This window comes from Ochotona curzoniae, unplaced genomic scaffold, assembly GCF_017591425.1.
Source record: "Ochotona curzoniae isolate NIBS_2020 unplaced genomic scaffold, NIBS_Ocur_1.0 scaffold_3208, whole genome shotgun sequence".
NCBI lineage: Eukaryota > Metazoa > Chordata > Mammalia > Lagomorpha > Ochotonidae > Ochotona > Ochotona curzoniae.
This window is the reverse complement of record NW_024467106.1, coordinates 19,177,767-19,202,561: the sequence shown is the minus strand read 5'-3', so window position 1 is coordinate 19,202,561 and position 24,795 is coordinate 19,177,767. Positions and strand designations below refer to the sequence as shown.

At 37.4% G+C, this 24,795-nt stretch overlaps 1 protein-coding gene across 7 annotated transcripts in view; it reads left to right on the top strand.

The window, feature by feature from the left end:
* The first annotated feature begins 1,676 nt into the window (after positions 1-1,676).
* The window catches only part of MUSK (muscle associated receptor tyrosine kinase), an 84,742-nt gene continuing 61,623 nt past the window's right edge, over positions 1,677-24,795 (top strand). For 3 of the 7 annotated variants that reach the window (XM_041004554.1, XM_041004553.1, XM_041004552.1), the window contains exons 1-5: positions 1,791-1,869; positions 7,517-7,643; positions 10,568-10,719; positions 12,182-12,309; positions 13,534-13,675. In XM_041004554.1, the coding sequence (XP_040860488.1) occupies positions 1,791-1,869; positions 7,517-7,643; positions 10,568-10,719; positions 12,182-12,309; positions 13,534-13,675 (628 nt within the window). Of the gene's footprint in view, positions 1,870-7,516; positions 7,644-10,567; positions 10,720-12,181; positions 12,310-13,533; positions 13,676-24,795 lie in introns of all 7 variants that reach the window. The other 4 variants (XM_041004559.1, XM_041004558.1, XM_041004555.1 and 1 more) reach the window with 3 other exon arrangements.

The window sequence follows — 24,795 nt, the reverse complement described above, 5'->3', positions numbered from 1 at the left end:
CTTTTCTTCATTACTTGATATTATCACATGCTTTTTATTTATTTTTTAAACGGCGCATGTGGAGTATATTAATTAATTTAGAGCAGTGAGTCAACCCAGCTTGTTTACCTGGAATAAATGCCAGTTAGTCATGATGTTTAGTTATTTTTAATTCTTAAAAATGTAAAACCAGGACATCTTTTTTATTCCCAGGTCTTGTGAAATATGCAATAAATGTGGCACTTCTGATCCATTGTCTACTGACCAGTGAGACTGAGAAACACGTTGCAAGAATTAGTAGAATTTTTTTTCTCCCAAGCTTTGTCAAGTCTTTAGGATACAGTGCAGTCCAGGATCACTAACTTGGTGATGCACTGGCTCCTGCAGGAATGGAGTTGGTCTTATTATCTGCTGTGTAGCTGAATTTATCTATCAGACCCAATGCGATACAAAAATGGTGCTAATTGCCTAATGAGACCACTTCCCTGGAGTCTTGGCCAGCAAAGATACCAGGGTGTAGGAATGCACTCTTAACTAGAAGATGATATAATTTGTTGAATGGCTATTAGCATGATGTAGTTTCAACATGCCACAAAAGGAGCCAACTAGCTGGCTGGTACCATCTCTACAATCTATGGCTCAGTGATGCTGAGATTATTTGGAATACAGTTGTTACATAGGACACAAAATCATTTTGTACTGGGTTCCAAGAACTGCTGCAGAGAGTGTAGCTGGCTCACAATCTCCAGCACCACAAGTTGTGATTGGCAGGAGTGCCAAAGCTATGTTCTTGCCCACGATTTCTAGTTACTGATAATCGATTTTTTTTTAGTTAAAATGAAAATCATGCAACTATCATGGATCTAAGCTGCTGCTAGGGATTGCTGAATTTCCAGTCAGACAGTGTGGTTCAAATCCTTGCTACTCAGCTTTCAATTCGACTTCCTGCAAATGCAATCCTGAGATAGCAGATCATGGTTAGAACAGGTCCACATGGGACACTGATAGAGTCCAAGATTCTGGCTTTGGTCTGGTCAAGACCTGGATGTTGCTGGACTTTGCATAAAAAAATAAGCAGTTGTTGAGATGCCAAGGCCTTTCTGCTAGTGCTACTTAATACGAATGACAAATAGCCTTTGACAACAGGTAGCCACACTATCTACCTGCTAAGATCAATATTCGCTATAAAATACGTGGCATTTAAGAGGTGTTTTTAGCATGGGAAACTTCAGGTATGATACCAGAACTATCTTCATTGCAGTTTAAGAAACTAAACTCATAGTAGATGAATATCTGAGAAGGAGGTGGGGATACTATAAAGATAGTCTGAATGAAGGAGAAGTCAATGGCAACTTAGTTCATAAAATCTATAAGAATTTGGATGGGTTACATCTGCAGAGTGATGGGAGAAAGAGAGATGAATAAAAGCCAGAGAGATCCAGGTTTCTTGTTGGAGTGCCAGGGAGGCGGTGGGCTGAATCAAAAGTAGAATACTGCAGTGGCTGCAAGAGACATCTGGTATTGTCCTTCTGTCACTGTCTTAAAAGGGATTCTAAAGAGATTTTCTTTCTCTTGTTCCTCCAGTCCTCCACTTGCATTACTGGCCTAAGTGGATACTCAGCAGCTGGTCACGTCCATCATTACAGCCAAGTCTGAGAATTCCTGCTTATACTTAGAGCCAGTGGAGCTGCTGACACAGTCATTAGCGGACGACCCTATTGTGACAAACTATGCTTTAAAATGTAAACTGTGCGGATATTTTCCTTGTGTTGTCCAGAAGGATCTTTGTCTTGCGTGATCCTGGATCAATCATGAGAGAGCTCGTCAACATTCCACTGGTACATATCCTGACTCTGGTTGCCTTCAGTGGGACGGAGAAGCTTCCCAAAGGTTGGTTTCAGCAATCTTATTGTTGCCTTGCCCCCATTCAAAAATGTGTGTGTGTGTTCCCTTTACAATTCATTCATTATATGTTCTGCTTGTGTTAGAGTTGGTAGAGAGGATGGAATGCATGAAGAGGGGGTCAACTATATGGTTACGCAATTGGTGCATGTTTCCCCTGTACTGATATTTCACTGCTAAGTTCTGTAGGAAAAACTTTGACCATAACAGTGCATGCAGAACCCCGCTTCTGGGGAAAACTTTAGCAGGTGGAATGCAAGTTATCACGGTCTGTTTTGTTTATGTGTGTGTGTCAAACTTCAGGGTGGTCTAAATGGGTGATGAAAACCTTCCACATCCGATTTGCTACGAATATAATTTGCTCCAGTCCCAGACACCCAGAGTATTTGCTTCTGAGCAAAAATCCATTTCCACTTTCAGTTGAACTAAACTCTTAGTATTATAGTTACTAAAATTAAAAAAACATGGAACAATATGCACTATTTGCCTATATTATTGAATCCTAAACACGATGGACCTTAAGAACTGTGAGACTAGAGTCACGATTTGGCTTGTGAGAGACTGCAAAAGTTTTTTTCAGAGCCTCTGGAATGTACCGGATATAACACTACCTCAGGGGAAAGGAAAGCAACTTAAGACACTGACAAACACCTGTTGCAGTAGTGAGACCGTCCACAGTGGTATGCTTTCTGGCCAGTGTATTATGAAACTGAAACTAGTGCATTTTAATTCAGAAATACAAGAAGATATGTGATGTTCAAGATAAATCAAGGACTTCACTGAGTTTTTATTTTTTGAAAATGCTCGAGACACCAGGTTGAATGGCATCAGTTAAAGTTTTAAATTCACATTATTATATGAGAGTGAAAACAGCTCTGTGGTTTAGAATGCCAATTGATTCTTCCCTTTATATTGATTTTATCAAAGCACAGTGTGGAAATATGTAGTATGGAGGTAGAAGAAGGTAGTTGGCTGGGTCTGGATAGCGTATGTATCTTTAGATCTTGTATTTTACAAAATTTTTGAAACTACAGGTAAGGTTCACATGCAAGCAAGATATAAAATTCTTCCTTACAAAGTTTGGTTTGTTCCCTCTCAGTTTCCCTCCTTACAAAGAGCAGATGGTATGTCTATACAGATTTAAATGTTTAATGACCAGCCAACACTTAGAGTATACATAGGTAAAAGGGAATCTAGATGTTTCCACAAGGCTCATAATAGCCAGCAAGACATTCACATTGGCTTTGCAAGATTTTATATCATACAATGGATGCTTTCTGATCATACAACACATGTCGGGTAAGACAGTGCCTGGATGTTTGGACTTACTGTCAAAAGTCTTATTTGTGTTTTTCTGAATTGTGTAGTTACCAAAGTCATACGGCTAAATGTGGAGATTTATAACTCACTCTTACAAGAAGCCGAACAATTGATTTTGGTAATCCAAATCAGCATTTGGTACATGCACACATGCACACACACGCACACACACACACACACACACACACACACACACCTAAAACCTCGCTACACACAGAACCTCTAACATGTACTCTGGAAAGATGTGCTTCCCAGTTTTCAAGCTGCGCACATGAAGCCTCAGATTCTGATACACATTATTTGCGCTTTGAAAACTTCAAAGTACAACAGCAGAGAATAAGTAAAATCAAGCATCCAGCCTTTCAGTAAACAGATCATCAGTCCAATTGTGTTTCATGGAGACTATGCAATACTTGAATTTAAAAATTAAAACTTAGAACAACATTTTTCTTAGTCAACACTGTTTATTGTAAAAATCTAAATTAGTGGAGGCTTAGCAGCAGTCTTAGCCAAAAACACCATTCTCAGATCAATAAACATTCTTTTACTAAGCAAGCTTGTCCTGAGTACAAATAAGATCATGAAAGCAGATTCTGAATATTTTAAATATTGAAATGCATGTGAAATATTAGTAGGAAAGGACAATAAATATTTTGTCAATATCTTAATACTAATGAAAGCAACAAAAATGTCTCCCGAAACTACTGCATAGCTATTTTCTCTATTCTTCGAAAAAAGATATAAGAAAAGAAATTTTGTACATGACAATTTTTTTTCTAAAATTTTATCAGGAAAATATCAAGGAAACTGCCCAATAGCATGCTACCAAATAAATGAACTCATTTAAGAAAAGAATATTAAGGAGTTCTTTCAAAATATGCATACCCTTTCCTCAATAAAAACGGTTCTTAACATTAAAGAGTTAATACTTTGTTGTTTTAGGTTGAGATTACTGATATTCAAGATAAGGAGAGTTGTGTTCTTTCTGAGTCATTCCGACTAGTGATTCTTTCAACAATGAGTTCAATTTCAGAATACCAAGTGGGAAACCATTACAAGTTACCATGTATGAAAACAGTCAACATTTGGTTGAATACTTGTCATAACGACATGCTTCAATAGCACATACTATTTTTTCAGGGAGGAGGAAGTGTATGGTGGAATATTCAGTTGTGCAAGCATGTAAGAATTCATGTAAATAATATTGGATTATCTTAGTATCAGAAAGGACTCTGCCAAAATCCTGCTTTCAAGATTATCTCTATTTCTACCATACCTAGAAATGTTAGAGTCTACGTGATTTATCTTTGGCCATGGTTGAGTAACTTCTTTATTTAAATCATGTGTGTGGATGGGATCCACAGAGTGGACAAATGACTAAGTCACTACGGGTACAGCTGTCACTGAAATCCAGGACACCAAGTCCTGGATGAATGTTTTATATTGACGTGCATTGAGAGACTTACTCACAGTGTGTTCAGGGAAACACAGCTGTTTTTAATATAATCGGCCTCAGAACAGAAAGTGCAGAAACATCAAACTTGCTCTTCTCTAGCTCATTTCCAAAGTTGGAGCAGCAAGTTTTAAGTGAAATAAGACTGAGTTCAGCAGGGGAGCGTGACTAGTGAGGAGGGGGAGGGAGCCCCGGGCTGGGCGTTGCAGCTTCCTACGGCTCTGCTCTGAATAGTTACTCTTTTACTCAGCAGTACCATATAAACTTAAGGACAGCAAGGGCAGAGGGATGAATCAACTCAGGATTGATGCTTTCCAGGCTCAGTGCACCTCAAGAACCCGTGAACAGGAGTAAAGTATCAGTCACACGAGAGTATAATTGATAATGAAGAAAATGATCAAAGGACATTTAAGGCAAACAAGAGAATGCTAGGATCGAGAGCCCTCTTCCATGTTTCCAGTGTCTTTTGTGCATCATATTAGGGAATGGCACAGTATTGGTGAGCCTCAATTTCCTCGTGCATTGATGTGCCTACCTGTGAACATGTATGGTTTTGTAGTATGCTAAGGACTGGCAACGATCAGAGTAATGATGACCCCCAGGTAATACTTTAGTCATCCTTATCTTCAGTTTTGCTTTTCACAGTTCCTTTACCAGCAATTAACTGGAATCTGAAAATATTAAGTGGAAAGCACTGGAAATTTTCAAAAAAATGTATGAGTGAAATTCCATGTAGTTCTACGTGACATAAAATCTTGGGCTATCCTGCTGTGTGTACCTGGAATATATGCATGCTATGTATATATGCTACCTGCATATTAGTTTCTTAAATATCACCTTGGTTGTTAAATACACCATCATAGCACATGCGCTGATGTTATTCTGATTTAACCAAAGCCATTATTTTTGTTATTGTTTAATTTACAAATTAAACTTTATGACACATGTATATGTTTAGCAGGAAAAGATAGTGCATGGAGTTCAGTACAATCTGAGGATTCAGGCACCCGCTAGTGGTCTTGGAATGTATTCTCTCGGATAAGCTGGGTCCTGTGGTATGTCTCTCTTAGATGCTTCTCTACACTATTATATCATAAGGAACTCTTAGAAGAAGTGTTTTCAAAAATTTTAACAAACTGAACAGAACTACATGTCTCTGTCCACTGCCATCCCTGAAAGCAAGGATCAACAGAGTATGTTCTGTTGTGAAGAATTAATGATAAGATTAAATATATGATTATTAGACTTTATTAGCAGCGATTCTTATAAGCTAAAATGACAATACAACAAAAAAGATTTCATTATACTTCCAGGCAAATAAACACTCTAGAGCCTAAGATGTGCAAATAATGAGCAATGCTAAATATTCTCTTTACAGATTGGCAAAGTTTCCAGTGTGTTTTCTCATATAAAAAATCCCTCAGTCATATTAGAGAAACATACTTATTTTCCAAATCCAAGTTCTGATTTTACTAGACAAATAGAAATCAATACCCAAATTTCTTCTGTGCCCAATCATTTGACCATCGGCAACTATTCTACTAGAAGTCGGGATACGAAGGAAGGATAATGTCAGACTTTGCGTTAAGCCATCCTCGCTACGTTCCTCTCCGGGTCCAGGCCTGTGTTCTGTTTTCATGCATTCATTATTCATGTGATCCTCGGAGTGAGAGAACTAACACTCTAGTTTAAACAGCTCTGACTGAGATGAAAGCTGGATCACAGAATGAAAGTAAACAAGAGACAATCTGCTGAGTCAACACGTATCATCAAACACTACTATTTTCATTGTGTCAGTAAAACTCTGAAAATGGTTTTGGCTAATTTTGAAATATCTTAAAGTGAACTTAACTGATTATATCTGACTGTAGGAATTGACACTTACATCTTTTTTCTTTCTACTTAGGATCACCAGTGTTAGCCTAAAAAAAACAAAAAACAAACAAACAAAAAAAACTGAAACCCCTTCTAAGCCTCAGCAGGCACTAGCAATGTGTTCAGATGAATATTCATTTTTATAAAATTCGGGAGAAATTCCTTTTATTTCAGTAGACTTTACATGTTTGATTTGAAAGGCAGAGAGATAGAGATGTCTCCTGACTGGTGGTTTATTACCCAAATGCCTGTAACTGCCCAGGCTGCATCAGAGCAAAAGGACAAACTCATAATTTAATCTCGGCCTTCTATACAAGTGGCAGTGACCCAAGTTTGGGGCCATCATGTATCTTCTCTCAAGGCGAACAATAATAAAAAGTGGGAATAGCAAATGGAACCAAGACTAAAATCCAGGTGTTCTGATCTGGACTATGGGCAGCACATACAGCAGCTTCACCACTGTGCCAACACTGGCCCAAGGAATAATAATATATATTTAAACATGTATAAATAAATACAATAAAATATGTACACATAAAATATATGTTAATATACATAATTGTTAATATAGACGTAATTGTTAAGATTGCTCTCTGCTTCCATCCTAACTTCCCTTGAGACTCAGTCTTTTCATGGTGATGTGCAGGATGGCAACCACAGACATTTTGTATTTGTGCACTGTTTCATTAAAGAGGGCACCCAAATAGCATAACTTCAGAATGCATGGAATCTAGATTGACCACTATTCATATTCAGTAATCCCAAGACCTAATCCCTTCAGAGTTTAGTCTTTTGATTCTCGAATGTTTGACTTGAAAGTGGGAATCACATTCTTCTATAAAATCTTTCTTCCTTCCAGTAGATTTTTTTCTTTTTACTGGGATAATATAATTCTCATTCAGGTGTCCAGCGGCTTCTGTGTGCTTAAGGAAGCGCTGGGAAATGCCCTTTTAGAATGCTCTCCTTTGATTTCTCCTCTCCCTTCAGCACCTGTCATCACCACTCCTCTTGAAACCGTGGATGCCTTAGTTGAAGAAGTGGCTACTTTCATGTGTGCAGTGGAATCCTACCCCCAGCCTGAGATTTCCTGGACTAGAAATAAAATTCTCATTAAGTAAGTATCCTTTTTCTCCTGATAAACACATCCTCTGCTGCTTTGCAGTTCATCTCTGACATAATATAATCACAACTCTTGCTAAGCATTTAAGTTTACCTTAAAGAATTTAAAAGATGTAAACTTCCCCATTTGGTAAAACCTAAGATCTAAAGTTCAATGTCCTTAAGAGAATTTCTCAAAGCTTAGTGATGACTAAATGGACAGAAAAGTTGGGCCATTTTGTGGCTTATGGATACAGGCAAGTTGGAGAAGCCCTGACCATAATCTAGAAGATGTTACACAGTAATTAGTAAATATTGTGATGTCCTACGTGTGAGTGTGCCAACTCTACGACATCCAGGGAAGTTCACAGAGCTCTGGTAATTGAACAAAGATCTGGGAATTTGACCTCTAAATCATCAAGGCATTTTCTTCTGAAATGTAGAAGGAATTTGTGATCTACAGAGAGGCAGTCTTTTGAACAGATTAAAATTCCTACTTGGAATACAAAGATTATGCTATATTTTGCTCATTTTAATGGTAATCTAACCCCAAATACTCAAAAAAGCTGGAGCAGAGACCCACAGGACTTCTAACAAGTGATGCAGTGTGCAGTGAAGTTCAGTGCTTTCTGAAGCATCTGACCTTCATGCAACAGAAATGCCATAAATTGGGTAACTTACAAACAATACAAATTCTCACATAACTTCAAGCTGTTAACTGCAAATTCAAGGAGCCAATAACTAGAGCTGCTGACGACAACTTGCTTCCTGGTTCATAAGTGACTTCCTTTTTGTGTCCTGCCACAAGGGGCGCTGGTGGGTCACTTTCATAAGGGCTTGGACACCACCCTTGATGACTCTTTCTGGGGACCTAATTGCCTTCCAAAATTCCTCTTTTAAATATCGTGACATTGGATGTTAGATATCAACATACGAATTATTGACTTGGGAGAGGAGACGTAAATATTCAATCTATCGATAGTGCTCCGATGTAGAAAAATGTCAACTTTTCTCTAACCTCTAACTGAAGCTTAGTGTCTTCTCCCATACATGCTATGATGCGCTGTTATTACTCATTCTACATGAACCTTCTTGTACTCATACAGGGCAAGCTATCCCAGAAGATCTGTGAAAGGAAGGCTAACAAACCAAACGAAGATTTTGAACTAGCTTTTAACATCTTTTCTAATCTGGGCCAACTAAGAACTTTTCACATCGTCAAGCCATAGTAATTTTTGTGTTTAGCAGTTCTTCCTCAATTGTCCTTTTTTCCCTTGAATTTCATTAAAAGCAGCAAAAGAAAGTAGGCTGTGACCTCAACACTTTGCTTGGAAGTTTACACAGATAAATTGCACAATTCTTCATGTACACATAGTGTTTCTCATATAACTATAGAATGCCGTTCAGCTAAGCATTTTGCTACCCTACCAGTTTCAAAGAATTCCTTATTTGATTTTCCATCAACATGTTCTTTGTCCTCACCGGAACCCTCACTGATGGCGATTTTCACCATTAATCTTCCGACAATCTGTTCATAGTAACTTAGGTATCTCCTGAAAAGACATAGAACTTTCCCTATCGTGCGTGTCACTGCTGAGGCCTCAGTCACAGAGCCATAACCAGGAATATTGCTGCTAGCATTCTCTTCAGGCTTGTCTATTTCTCTCATTTCTGTCTATTCCCCAACTGCAAAGCCACATCTACATTTTGTAATGTTTTAGTTTCAAAAGAATTATACTTTTCCAAGTATCAAAGTTTCTGTTTATTTCTTATCATTGCCTTGATAAATTATTATGGAATTAGTGGACTTAAAAACATTTATTATTTTATGGTTCTGAAGGTCATACATACTTATGACATAATTTTGTTGGGATAAACTCACAGTGTTAGCAGGGATGAATTTTTTCTGGAGGCTTGGGTGGGAAATTCCAATTTCTTCCTTTTCATCTGCTGGGGCCATCTGTCTCCCTGAGCTTTCAAAAATCAAACATACATCACTCTGACCTTTTTTCTATTGTTACATCTTCTCTTTTATACTTCTCTTTATTATTATTTTATTTATTGTTAGTCTTTATCAAGGACCCTTAACCTGTTAATGTTTCTTTTCATAACACATTGTTACTCCATAATATTTCATTTTTATATTCTTAATACAGGCAGAATCCATTTTCGTAAAGTAATATACATATAAGTTCTGTTGATTAAGATATGGGTATTTGGGTGACCATTATCCTGCTTACTATACACATCTGACATGAAGAAATTTTATGTGGTTAAAAAAAATCCCATTCACTTTTATGTTGATGCTTCTCCTCAAATACCTTTTCGTTCCACAATTCTCTTCTCAGTGAACAGTTTTCATGTAATTAAATAGATAGCACATATATATTTTATGCCTTGGAGTTGTTTTGTTTTCTTACATTTCTCAAGGAACTGGACCTGACATATCAAGTCTTTAATTAGCAATCATTTAATGAAGCAATCATTTAATGATATAATATATCATTTAATAATCATCATATATTCTATCATATAATAGCAATTAGCGGACTAGCAATTAGTCCACTATAAATATTTATTCTCATCACATGTATATGTGTGAATGTAAAGTATTAATCTGGATACTTCCCAGTAAGTACAAGGAGAAGATTTATATATTTTGGTTCTGATATTCTTTCCTAAATAAACTTCTTATATGTTCTTCCTTTGAAAATATTTCTAAAGACTTAGTGCTTGTTTTGATTATTGCATACTAAGAAAGACTAAAATATAGTGTTAGTCTTGTATTACAAAGTACACATTCTGTTATTCAGAACTGACTCAAGTTACCACACACCTTTACTGTGATTCTTCATGTACGAGTCATCAGTCTGAGCAGCTCATCAGAGCTGAGACACCACAGATGGTGCAGTAACATCTACTGTCCCCTCTGACCTGCAGGCTCTTCGACACCCGGTACAGCATTCGGGAGAATGGGCAACTCCTCACCATCCTGAGTGTGGAAGACAGTGATGACGGCATTTATTGCTGCACAGCCAACAATGGCGTGGGCGGAGCTGCGGAGAGTTGTGGAGCTCTGCAAGTGAAGATGAGTGAGTAGGAAAGCGAACCCCCTACTGATTGTTCCATAGCAACCAAACTCTACCTCTTATGGCTAACCTCCTTGAACGTATTTCTACTCTTTTACCATATTTCAAACTGAATCTAATTTGCTTCCTTTTCCAGCTTCTGGAGATAAGCTGCATTCCTGGGTCTCTTCCTCCATTTCCATTTACAAACCCAGCCACCACCTACACTGATCTTTCAGTAACTTTCTGCTTAAATGGAGGCTGTTCCGTTTTCTCCAGCTCTGTCTGCAGGGTTAGCAAGTACTGATGGGATTGTTAATCCCCTAGCCCTTAATGCCACTTTTAAAAGACATTGTATATTGTATTCATGTTAAAACTCCTTTCTCTAGTAAGGGCTTATACCAGTCTGACCATTCTTTTTTCTGTGTTCATTGGATAATCTACTCACTCTGAAGCACCCTGTGGTATTTATCAGACTTTGATTTCAGACTCTTTATCTTTTGATTAGTGTCTGCTCCTGCCAACACCCAGACATGAAATAAGACCACTAGCTGCGTCATCCTCAGCAATCCTTGACTTCCACAGGTCGGGTGATGCTTAAGTATTTCTCAGCCTACCTGACCAATTACCTGTCCTCGACCTTGCAATTAGGTCTGCACTTAAAACACGAAGCTCCAGCACATCATTGTCTAGCCATGGACATTTCCTCGTGCAGACTTGTCAGATAAGGAAACCATTTTTCCCACCACCAAAACTTTCCTCCCGGAAAAGGCACAACTCCTGCTGATCATTTCTCAGAAAGCGTGACAAAGTCACTTTCGTTTCCTTACTTTCAATATGCACCGTCACTGACATGATCACACCTTTCTGTTCTTGATCTCTCTCTGGTAGGCCTCTCATTGACTTGCACCTGGAATTGTGTTTACTTCCGCGTGTAGATCTGTCTCCTAGTGTGTCATGAAATACTCCCTCATCACCATGCTCAAACGTGATGCCTTCTGTGCTACAAGCACCTGACACTTGCAATAATATTAACTTTGTACTAGCGGAAAGGTTCTCTTTGGTGACACACAATTGATATACTGGCAACCATACAAATTAGTGAAAATTAGTATTTCCTGGGACCTTTACTTGTTAGGTTGTTGAGTTACTTTTCATAATTTCTTATGTCTTATTACTGTTGTACTGGAGGAAATCATTAAATACCTTTATAGCTGGTGAAGTATTTTCTGTGGTATCTATGCTGATTTCCCATTCCTAATACACTTTATAGATTTAAGTCTCACAAACAATGTTTTAGTGAAAGAAAACTTAAGTTCTAAACATTGAGGTATATATGGCATCTACTAAAGTATTAGCATTTTGTGACTTTCATAATATATTAGACTTAAGTTTATTTGCAACATGTGTTTTTACAGTTAATTAGAAAGTTGGGAGCCCTAGGTTTAATATGCCTTTTTAATTGTTGAATTTCATTTCCCTTTAGAACCTAAAATAACTCGTCCTCCCATTAATGTAAAAATTATAGAAGGATTAAAGGCAGTTCTACCGTGTACCACAATGGGCAACCCCAAGCCCTCGGTGTCTTGGATCAAAGGGGACAATGCCCTCAGGGTAAGTAACTAGGATTTTTAAACACAGAAACCTTTTTAAATGATGCCTTGAAAACTCAGTTTGGTTTTAATTAGCTGATTTACTTTTACATTTTTTCCCATTTACCTTTAGCCAACCTTAAACATGTTCATTTCCCTAAATGCAAACTGCTGATCATTCCAGTTGGGACTAGCCAGAAGAAAAGTGATAGGGCACAGAAATATTATGAATGCAACAGAGTAAAAAGAATGAGCCGAGCTAGCATCGTCTTTGTTGGTGTTGGTGGTGATTGAATAATTCATTTATGTTTTAACAATAAATTATAAAACACAGGAGACAGTATGAATAAAACTAAGATCTAAATTTTAGAACTGATCGTTTCTGGGAAGAATGAGGGAAGGAATAAGAACACGGGGGAGAAGGCAGAGCAAGAACTGAAGACTCATATTAAACATGACCCTAAGAAGAAAATTGATTTAAAGCCCAATTCTTCAAATGCTCATTTTGTACTGATGTGTATCTGTACCCACATTTGCTGGGAAATTGCCGTGCTACGTCATCATCATCTCTTTGTACCTTTGCGTCACCTAAATTGAAATCACAGAGTGTGTGTTCTCTCTTACTATGCCAAGCATGGTCATGGGGCAAATGAGGTGTCAGTATACGGACCAATTAATTGGGATTAGATACACAATGTGTTAGGTTTGCTTTTTTAAAACAATAAAACTGACAAAGTCAACTTTAAATTATAATCTATATAATTCTCTTTATTTCCTGTTTTTAAAATCCCAATGTATTTCCTATAAGGAAAAATGAAATGTGGCCCTATGTCTCTTACTAAAATTACGTATTTAAAAAGAAAAGGAAAATGTAATATTTTAGCTTTAAATCGTAAAAATTTTTTAAAGAAATCTTTTCTTCTAAAGAGTACATAGGTTTTGTGGTAACTGAATTACTTAAAAGAACTGATTTTATTCAGACTTGAGTTGCACTCAGGAAGTTGAGTCCTCATTTATTTCATGATATGAAAGAATATAAAAAATAAACACACATCAGGAGATCACCATGAATGTTAAACTCAGTCATTTTCCTCTCTCCCATTTAATATTGTGATATGTCGTAAGTTCCAAGGTAAAAGCTAAGGTTTTTGAGGATAAGATTGGTGGGAAGACTTGATGAAATAGGGTGACTGTATCCATGACAGAATCATGGACACTTTCGAATTTGTGTCCTTACCTCTGGCAGGAAAATTCCCGCATTGCCGTCCTTGAATCTGGGAGCTTACGGATCCATAATGTTCAAAAAGAAGATGCAGGACAGTATCGGTGTGTGGCAAAGAACAGCCTCGGGACAGCATATTCCAAACTGGTGAAGCTGGAAGTGGAGGGTAAGTTGGCACAATCATGCCCATGATGCTGTGATGGGAGGAACTCAGGTTTTACTGTGTAGACTACTCATTGGCTTGAGAAAGAGGAGATAGAGGGGTTAAGGTCTTTTAACTGTGCCAAATTTTGGACCATAGGGGAAAGAAGGAAAAAGAAGGAAATCCTCATCAACATAAAAGGTTATAAATTTACCGTAATACTAAGTAATCAGGTACCATTTTAGAACTTTGACCTGCCTTGGAAAATTCTCCCTCATGAATAAATTTGGAGATAATAATCTTATGTTTTTATCCCATAGAATGACTTTTAAAAAGACATAGAATGGGAAGGAATGGGAAGGAATAACTGTTTTCATATGGTATTTGGTCATAAGAATTTTCAAAAGGACTCAAAATGTCCTATCAAAATTATCCAAAGATATAAAGTTTTGTTGCCAGCATAATTTTATTTTTAAAAAAATCTACTAATTCAGCAACCTTGTATGAAAGGTCTTCACTGAGAAATCAGAATCCAAAGGGATCTGGGCATTTCACGGTTTGCTAGGTCTTTATCTGGAACTGCATCTTACTTCATGTAATCGCAGGAACTCTCAGCACCCATGTACTAGGTGATTGAACTAAGTACACACCTGTCCCGGCTCCTCTGTTACTAGCTACAGAATTAATATCTCTGGCCCTCAGGGGTTCATTTCTGGATGTTTTTCTTCGTATTTAACGAATGGGGTATTGATAATACTTAGAAATGCTTAGTGCTTTGCACACAATAAAGCTTGCGTATAATCATCACCTGTTTTCTACTTTTACCTCCTCTGAATTGAGCGCACTATGCTGTGCCACATTAGCCTCATTTATGGCTCAACCAGCAGCAGTTTCAAAGGTCCATTTCTTGAGTCCATTGTGCATTTTTTCCCCTCTTACAAATTTTCTATTATCTTCTTTAAGATTATTTTTATTTCTTAGTATTTATCTTTTCTTCACAGTACTCATGGTTAATTGCATCAATTTTACATAAATTGCCAATTAACTCCTCTTTAAAAAGTCTGAGGTTGGTGAAAGTTGTGGTTTCAGAAAACATATTGTCAGAGTTGTTGTTGTAATGTCTTATAAAACATCGATGCCATTTAAAGTTCAACAACCAGTCAATATGAATTATTCTGTGAAAAACAAATAAACTCATGAATAAACCAGGGCATTTGTTTATACAGATGGTAGATCATCCCAGATTCAGTGTTTTCTTGAACTCTCTGTGGATTGATACAGAATTAATGCTGCTTATTTGTGTAAATTACAAAATGAATTTTTTTCAAGACATTATGTGTAAACATAAGTCCTTTCAATTATAAAATAAATGATCTCTGAACCACTATCTTCATAGGTAATAAAATAAATCATTTTAACTTTGGCCTAGAGAACATTAGGATAAATTTCAATTAATTAGAGTTTAGTTGCACAACTCTATTTTGCTATCATGTTTAGTGAAAACACTGAATAACATATTCGTTCTAATATTTAAATGATAACTCTAATTGCTTTAACAGTCAAAATATTCTAAAGGTTTTTTTAAACTTTCTAGTACCAAGAGTTCATAACGCCATTTAAGTTCCTCTAATATTAGGTGGGATGATAATTTTAACACACATATTCTGCACAAATTCTAGTCCGTATTAATAACAGTAAAATTATATGACACAGCACAGTTTCTGGCATATAAGGAGTATTTAATAAATGGTGTTCACTGTCATTATCATATTGGAGTGTACTAATAGCAACACATCAGTCTGGGCTCTGGAAGCCCCGACAGGCTCATTTCCACTTGAAAAATGAGTTCAGGCATTTCCAAAAGATATAGTGGAAACAGAATCAATTTATTTTTTAAAGTGAATCATCACCAAATTTTATTATTGTATTAGAAATAACAAATTATTTGTGAAACTCATTAAAATCAAACCACAATGAAAATAGTCTATATAATCTTCATGTAAATTTCACACATGAAAAATAACAAAAATTTGAAACTTGAAATATTATTAGAGAAAGCTAGAAACGTCATTATTTTCACCAAGATGCAACAGAAGTTGACTGCATGTTGAGTAGCCAGGATGCCAAAAAAAGAGTTGATGTAGACCAGATGACTTAAACAAACCAACTGGGTTCCTTATAGTTCAGAAGAGTCATCTTAACCTATAACACAGAGCAAGTGAAACAAAATAGAGAAAGGACTAAAAGAACCCTGAAAGTCCTTGAAACTTCTTGTTAGCTTGTGAGTGGTGAGAGCTGAAGGTGAGGCTGGCCCATGATCATTTGGGGTAAATGAATACACATCATATTGTAACTACACAAAGTATTTACACACTGGCCATATTGAATCAGAATTCCATCATAAAATTTGATGCTGGACTATCTTATCACAGCTGTATATGTCATGGAAAGATACAGTCCTTGCATCATCAGCCTCTGTTAGTATAAACATGGAAGGCTATTGACTCGATCCTGTGTATTAACTAGATAATTAGCTGTCACAACAAATATGAAAGAACTGCTGTACCACATGGAGGTAAAACTCCCTGTTAGATTGTAATCCACAGTATGCTGAATCTCTGTAAAGATAATCTACTCTTCTGTCTTGTCGTAACAAATTTTAACAGCAATGTATGGAATCACAGATGGAAACATTTAACTCAAGTGTGGTCTAGCATGATGTCTCTCTATAAGGATGGCTAACATCTTAAAACCAGCACTGATGCTAAATTAGGTTGATTATGTTGTTTAATCTCTGTGTTTCTCTATGAGGAAGGTTCCTTAGGAAACAGAAATAGAGAGGAGAGCTGACTTACACAAGGTTGAAGAGACAGTTAAGTTTAAGAAATGAGTAAGGCTCAGTAATGTCGATTCTGCTAAAGAACAAGGTAGTCCTGAGTGGCATTGTTTATAGTATCAGGATCGAACTGAGAGAAGAGCCTAGAACTCTTTATGTGAAAAATAGAGTATTAACAGAATGTGGAGAGAGAAGGAGGGAGAGAGAGAGAGTAGTTGAAAGAGGGACCAGTAGCTGGACATATACATGACATATAGGCAGTATTGTTGACAAGATTTTTCTTTCAGAAAGATTGAAATGTTACAAAATAATGAAAATGTTAAAACGTTAATGATAAGGGGAATTGGAACAGGCAAGAGAGAAGGAAAATAGTCAGGGGCATCTGATGCTTAATAAGACACAAATGTGTACTCATAGTCTAAGTGAAACTTTATGCAGAGGATGACCACACGTCCTGGTTTTACCAGGACAGTTCTGGATTACACCTGTTGTCCTGCAGTAATTATTAATAGAATCCCTCTTTTACTTTTATTACTATCCATGCTTCCATGATGAATTATATAGTAACTCTCCTTACACAGGAAGAGAGGGTAGGGAGGACGTGGGTATTTTCCAGTATAAATCTATTCATAAGTTTGGTGGATGGAATTTGAAAAAGTTCTGTGCTCTACTCAGTAGAGTGTAAAGTTATCTTCTGAAAATACTTTTGTAAGGGCACCAGGGGAGGGATGTGGGGATGAAGATAATGGAAAGTTTTTAAAATAGTAAGGAATGGGAGAGATGACTCACAAAGGAAATAAGGATTGGGGTTGGAGGGGGGCAGTGGTCAACACTGAGGTTTTGGTCACAAACAGGGACATGAATATAGAGTAGGAAAAAATGTAGGATTTTGTCCTTTATGTTATTCTTGTACAGTATAAGTCCAGGAAATGTAGAAAGTTAAATTCAGTGGTAGGGCAAACATGTTGAAATTCTGTGCAGAAAAAAAATTGCGTGAATGACTTAAGAAAATTGCAAAAGAAAGATTGATGTACTAAATCATGCAATCTTATCATACCAAATTATCATATCCAATTACCAGCTATTTAAAAGTTTCTACCTAAGAAGAAACATATTAGCTCCAATCATATTACAGATAATATGAAAATCTTTTTCCTAATAACATTTAGAAATGCTGACTTAGTTGCATAAGTAAAATTTACAAGAGTACTTCAAAATGATTGCCAAAAATGGCAATAAAGGAAACCTTATCATTGGGAAGAACTAATACATAATTTGGGGAAAAATGGTTTTTTTCCAAGCATTGCACTGTTTTTAGAAAGGGGCACAAAGTATTTTATTCATTGGCTTGATTTTACTTTAACACTTCGGTAACTCCTCTCTTTTCTAAAACAAACTTAGGGAAGGGAAACGTTTTCTCAAAGGCGATTGAGGAATACTGTTCCATTAGGTATTTGCAATACTTAGCTATTGGGTAAGGAAAGCAGGTGGTCTCCCTTGGAAAGGAGTGCATTCATAAAGGCAGTAAGCTTGCCTGCTACAAGAAGTACGTGGAGTTACCTTGATGAAGCAAAGTGAAGGAAACCAAAGAATGGTGGCTGCGGATGGATTACCAATTCATTTGGCTCTCCTTATTTTTGCAAAACATATCTGGAGTTTGTGAATTCATAGTGATTTGGAGGACTCATCATGAAAACTCAGTTTGGGTTCTGATTTCTCAGCGAATATTGGCCATGCTTCATTGGATGTTATTGACTTACAGCATAAAATTAAAAGTAAAAGCCTCGAAATCCCTCCCCCCCAAAAAGTGAAGGCCCACTAGGCGGGAATCATACAAATACATTGGCATGATGTTGGCAGGGAAACCTGTGTTGTTTCCTGAAATCCACAGTCCTCTGGAATTCAGACAACAGTTCTCAATCTCCCATCTGTAGATTTTCTTCCTTCAGAAAAGTTAACCTTTTCCTAAGTACCTGTGTGGCAACAAGCTTTGGTCTAGGTTTGATGGGAGGGAGTGATCAGGGGACATAATTTTGTTGAGTATCAATACAGAAATCTACCACATCACTTTTTATAGATTCTAAGGTGCTAAACTTTTAAATATTTTACTAAACTTTTAAATATTTTACTCTATTGGGTAGTATCTCATTGTCATTAGTTTCTTATGATGACTAGTAGCTAATTTTTGTTTCTTTTTCATACATATCTCTAAAATTAATCTGTACTACAGAGGCCAAAGGCAATTGGTCACACTTACTTGGTGGTTTTACTCTCATGGTTAAGATCATTACTTATCTGTCTTCAGACATGAGGATAAATGCATTACTTAAACAATAAAACAAAGAAGATAAATCAACTATATTGACCAATAAATTTTCTGTATTATTAACTAGAAATATTTCTCCCATAAGAGGTGATGTATTTTCACTAATTGCTCACAGAAATGAGAATATTCTAGTCAGTAAGATGATTCTGTGTAATCTTTTTCCTTCAGAAAATTCCATGTGCTGGAAGTAATTTTGACTAGGAGACTTTTCAAGGTTATGTAGATGAAAATTTCTTCTAAGAAACGATTTTGCTTGCCTCTCATCCTATGGCAGATACGATGTATAGACTAAAAAGTGATCCTCATGGCTTCCTTAGTGGACCTGATTGCCTCGCCAGCCCAGAAGGCAGGGCAGAGCAGTGCCCTGTGCTGGATTTGAACGAAAGTGCTGGAGCTGTCAAAGGGAGAGTGCAATAGTGGTTGCTGTGGACAACCTTTAAAGTATATTATTACCATTTTAGATTTCTCTCCTCAATCAGAGGAACAATTATATATCACAGGAGCATGTAAACACTCTGAACCCTATACCTTAGACATGAATATTTTTAGTGTAATAATGTAAGTCTTGTTTTTGTAGCTGGAGTGGTTTTGTTAGAAGGTTTTTTAATTACTAGAGAAGAACTGCTTAAAAATCACAAACATTTTATTTCTGCCCCTTCATTCTTGGCTTAACCATAATCAAAAAGATGTGTTTGTTTGGAACTGAATTAGAATTGATTATATCTGGTGAATTTTGCATTCAGATGAAACCTATTTTGTATAGAAACTGGGTAAGTGAAGAGTACCTGAGAGTCAAATTACTATGAATGATATTACAGTCTAGCAGGCTGAGGATTGTATTTTCTCTCATTGCCTTGCTTGCTTTGGGAGTTTTAAGCCGTGAAGAACACTGGGGAAGCTGGAATGAAGAGTTACCAATCATCATCATGGGGAAGAGGCAACTGGCTTCAGGACAAAGTACAGGACAAGCGTAGAAGAGGAAAGAGGGTCTAGAAGCAGAACAGGCTCAAGAGTGGAATCTCGGGCAGAGCTGGATTTGAATGGCAGTGCTGGAGTTGTCAAAGGCAGCTGATGTTTCAGCAACTCCCCATATTCATGGGGCTTTGAAAAGCAGCGTTTTCTGTCAATACATACGAAAGTTATGCCGGGGAGTGAGACACGAGGGGCAAGCCCCCGCAAACCTAAGCGGTCTCAGTTTTTGTGTCTCCATGGCTTGTCAGTGTACCTAGCTGCTGTCAGTCCTGCGGTTGGAAGGGCTTCACCACGTACACTTAGGGCTGCTCAAATCTATCCAGAGTTTCCCCAACACTCCCCAAAGACTTTGCAGAGGTATGCAGTATAGAGGACAAGCAGGGTTCCAAAAGATCAAAGCAAATTGTAATTTATATATGTTGTGTGCCAGTGGCAGTTGTCAATAGACGTGACTGCAAGAGACCAGCTCTGCTTTCAAAGTGACAGACTTCTGGCTGTCTTCTTTCCTAGAGATCAAATTCCCTTGGTGCATCTAAAAGGCGGAAGCGATCATGTAATGTTTACACCGCATTTGATTTCCTTTTTCCTCTGTTTATACTGCAGCTCTTAATATGACAAATGCCACAGAGAGAGGTATTGAAAACCCCAACGTGTGCTGTGCTCTCAGTGATTGCACTTTTAATAAACTTGCAGTGGTCCTGTTCCCGGCATCAACCATACTCGTTTGATGCCACTAACAGGTTTGATTTGTTGTCATGAAAACACTGTGTATTTAAAAATCAAGCAGAAAGTAAAACCATAAATCTGCATGACTTTCTTGGGTGCATGCTATAAAAGAAGAGTTTAATCCATGGATTTTTTTTTTTTTACTTTAGGAGATATCCTACTGTGGTTTCATCTAAAAAGTTCTGTAGCGTTTTCATGGAAGAATGGCAAAGTAGTCCTTCAGTTGTAAAGTTGTCACTAAAGTCGCCAGGGAAACAAAGTTTTATGTAATAGTTACAGTACCACACAGATAAATCTTCACATCAAATGACAGGTGTTCCTAACTTGCAGTGTTAGAAAAATCATGCTTTAAAATACAGAATTTAGTATTACATCATTAAAACGGAAAAAATTATTGTGACCTGAAATATGTGTACTACAACTGGAGTAAGTTTTAATTTCTGGTTTTAAGAAGAGAAGCATAATTTTACATATACATACCCAAGAGTGGAAAACATTTCTTTTTAATGCCTAATTCATCCAAAAATGGTACTAAATCAGATAGAGATGGCTCTGCCTTCACTGGACTTGGACTTCTCAATATAAGGATTTTTAAATTATTTTATTTGAAAGGTAGACAGAGAAAGAGAGTGAATCTTCTATTTACTGATTCATTCCCTAAATGGCTACAACAGCCAAATGTGGAACAGGCCAAAGCCTGGAGTCAGAGATCACCAGCCTGCTTCCTTACACAGGTGGCAGGTGTTCAGACACATGGACCATGCTCTGCAGTCCCCCAGGCAGCACAGCAGGGAGTTGGATCAGAAGCTGAGCAGTTGTAATTTGAACTCAGTGTGGGCTGCCAGTAATTCAAGCGGTGGCTTAACCCTCTGCAAGCTCAGTGCTAGCTCCCAGAATGTGATTATTTTAATTAGTGAAAAAATATGAAAAGTTTTGTATCATTCAAGGAGAATATATAATGCGAATAATTTCACTACCAATTATTTCCTTCAGATATCAAGCACATGACATAGCGGTTTTAATTGAATGATCAAGTGTACAAGACATGATGTTTAGAGGAAGTTTATTACAATATAACCTGGGCTCTAGATGAGAAAACAGCATGGACTCCGAAATCTAGTGTAAGCTCCTGAGTTCAAATCCCAGCCTTACTACTTGCCATCTGTGTAACTTCTGATAAATTACTTAATCCCCTTTCCTCTGTTTTCCCAACTATAAAACTGAGACCAAAAAGACCTCATAAATAGTGGAAGTATAGATTTTAGATGAGATACTTATAGGTTCTTCAGGAATGATTGACACAGAGTAGTAACTCAAATATGAATATCACTGTTTGGTCTAGGGTTAATCTAGAGTGAAAGTAATTTCTATGGGGCAGAAGCAGTGATTTAAGCCCTTAGGAAGCTAAAGCCAGCCATTTCTTCCATTTTCCTTTTTATTTTAAGGGTAGCAGCAATAAAGTTCCATGGCAATGTTTTTGAAGTTTTTATTACAATAGAGATAATCTTCGTAATATTTGTTTCTATCAGGAGAGTAATCAGGGATTTTTTTAAAATCTGCTACGGGAATGAGAAGGCATACAGTGTAAGCCTTATTTTGCATATAGAGAAATTGAAGAGCAGACAAATCATTAGTTTACCCAAGTTAACAAAGCAACTTTGATATCTTGGTTTCACTGTCCATTCTTTATCCCCCCCCCCCTTTTCCCTGTTTTTGCTATGTAGATGAATGCCCTGAAGAGTGTACATGTTTTAGCATCAGACAAACTGGAGTGTCAACCTGAGACCACTACTTATTATTTACCCAGAGTTAGATGATCTGTTTGACCCCTGGAAGCCTATTTTCTCATTTGTGATACGGGGCACTATTATTTAAGGCATGCAATTCTTGAGGTGTACTATGCGTAACTGTACTGTCTATGCAGTAGCTCTTGGATGGTTATTGGCTGTTGGTATTGCTTCCTGCTGTTTCCATTAGTGCAATGCTGGATGACTTCTCTCCAGAGTATTCTGCTGATCACGCTTCTCACATTTCACAAGTAGAATGTCGTCAACATTGCTAACTGCTCCTCTGGTTTCCCAAGGACATAAATCCACCTTCAATCAGCAATGCTTTGTACCTGCATTCTTGATGCGTGTTGGACATTGTAACTTCAGTCTGGCCCCACTATGATGAGAAATGCAGCACAGCTTATGTAAGGAGCTATATGAAGATGTGCCTTTATTGGCAAACTGGACAAGATTCTATTGTTGTCAGTCAGTCCAAATTAAAACAAAAAACAGCACAATGTGACAGTAGAGGCAACGAGCTTATATCCAGAGTTTCCACCATATTTTAATCACTATCGAAATAGACATTTGCCAAGAATCTTGCTGAAAATGTAGATCATTAATTCTACGATTCATTAATCCTAGGTAAATTCCAAATGAGAAACTGCTTAAAATTGTTATGCAGTTAGCTCTCAACTCTTAATGCACACCAGAAGCTGCTGCAGCTCTTATTGAAAGTAACAGCTTCAGGGTGTGTTTCCTAGAGAGTCAGATTCCATGGGGCTGTGACAGTGATTGTAAACACCTCAAATAATGCTTAATGGAGTGATCCAGGAACTGCAATTTGAGAAATAAGGACTTACCAGATTTCTGCTTTGAATGTCTGTGTCCCACATAAATAACAAAAATCTAATGGCAAAACTAGTTTTTCTACAAATAGCAGGACATATATGATAGGATAACTCCGAATTTATTCCTTTGTTGAGTACTTACTGTGTTTCTTCTCATGAGGTAATTCCTAAGGATACAGTAGCAAAATAAAGTATGGTTTATTTCTTAAGTTTTTTTCAAATTCAGTAAGGATGATACATATGTAAACAAGTCATAACAATGATGACAGTATAACATGTTTGCAAAGATCCAAGTTTGTGGACCTTGCACAATAGCCCAGTGGCTAAATACCTTACATCTCCTGGGATTGCATATGGGCAATAGTTCGTGTCCCAATTGCTCCACTTCTCATCCAGCTCCCTGCTTGTGGCCTGGGAAAGCAGTAGAGGATGGGCCAAAGTCTTGGGACCCTGCATCCATGTGGGAGACCCGGAAGAGGCTCCTGGCTTCAGACTGGCTGAATTCCAGGAATTGAGGTCACTTAGGGAGTTAACCAGTAGACAGAAGATCTTTTTCTCTGGCCACAAGCAGGGAGCTGGATGGGAAGTGGAGCAGCTGGTATGCAAACTAGTGCTCATATGGGATCCCAGGTGGTTGCAAAGCAAAGATTTAGGCCCTAGGCTACCACACTGGGTCCTCCTAATACGTTTTTAAAGGCAGTTTATCAACAATATCCTTCATCATTGCTCTATCCACATCTAAGGCTGAAATTTAAACAAGTGAACTTTCAATGATTCTTGCCTGATTTACTTGGTAAATTTTCTCTTGCTCAGACTCATCAGTTACCATCCAGATTTACACGCTAGAGAAATGTTATTTTCTCAAGGGCGGCAGAAATGTTCCCACCCCGAGCCACTTTAGAGACTCACAGGATCATTTTGAGAACTCAGAGGAGAGAGTAGCTGTTTTTGAGGACTATATGAATGTTTTCTGGAGGATTTTGCATTTTATTGCTTCAGAGATGAAGCCACAGTGAGTAAACCACCTCATGTGCTGCCCTACTTCAAAGGGGCCAGACATGTAAACAGTGGCAGCACACTGGGATCAAGTTTCTTTGCTTTAGCTACCAAGAATCGGGCAAGAGAAACCAGGTATTTATTTAGGTCTGTTGTTATTATTGTGGCCAGATTTTCCTTTAATGATTGGAAAACAAGGGAAGAACTTGTTCAGAAACAAAGTACCACAGAGTCTCAATATGATTATATTTCAACTGCCTTGGGCCAGTTTTTTTTTTAAGTAAAAAATAAAACAGTGAAATCACCCTTTTTATTCCTTGTAGAACTTCTATTCTAACATGGATTTCTAACTCAATTCCTAACATATGATCCAGACAAATAGTGTATTTAGATACAGATTCAAATAATATACCTAGATTAGTTCTCTGAGTTTTTAATAACAGGTTTGAAGATTGAATTTATCTATAGAATGAATCTTTTCCTTTCAGATAATCTTATCCAAGAATGGAGTTATTCTTATGCCTAACACATAGGAAGCGGGTATCCAGGCTGATGAACTGCTGGGCTGTACCTAGCTAGGATTACCTCAGACTAAAACATATTTCCTCTGAAGTTGACTGAAGAGTCTAACTTTCATGAATAAGAAGGTATCCTAGAGATGAAGACAG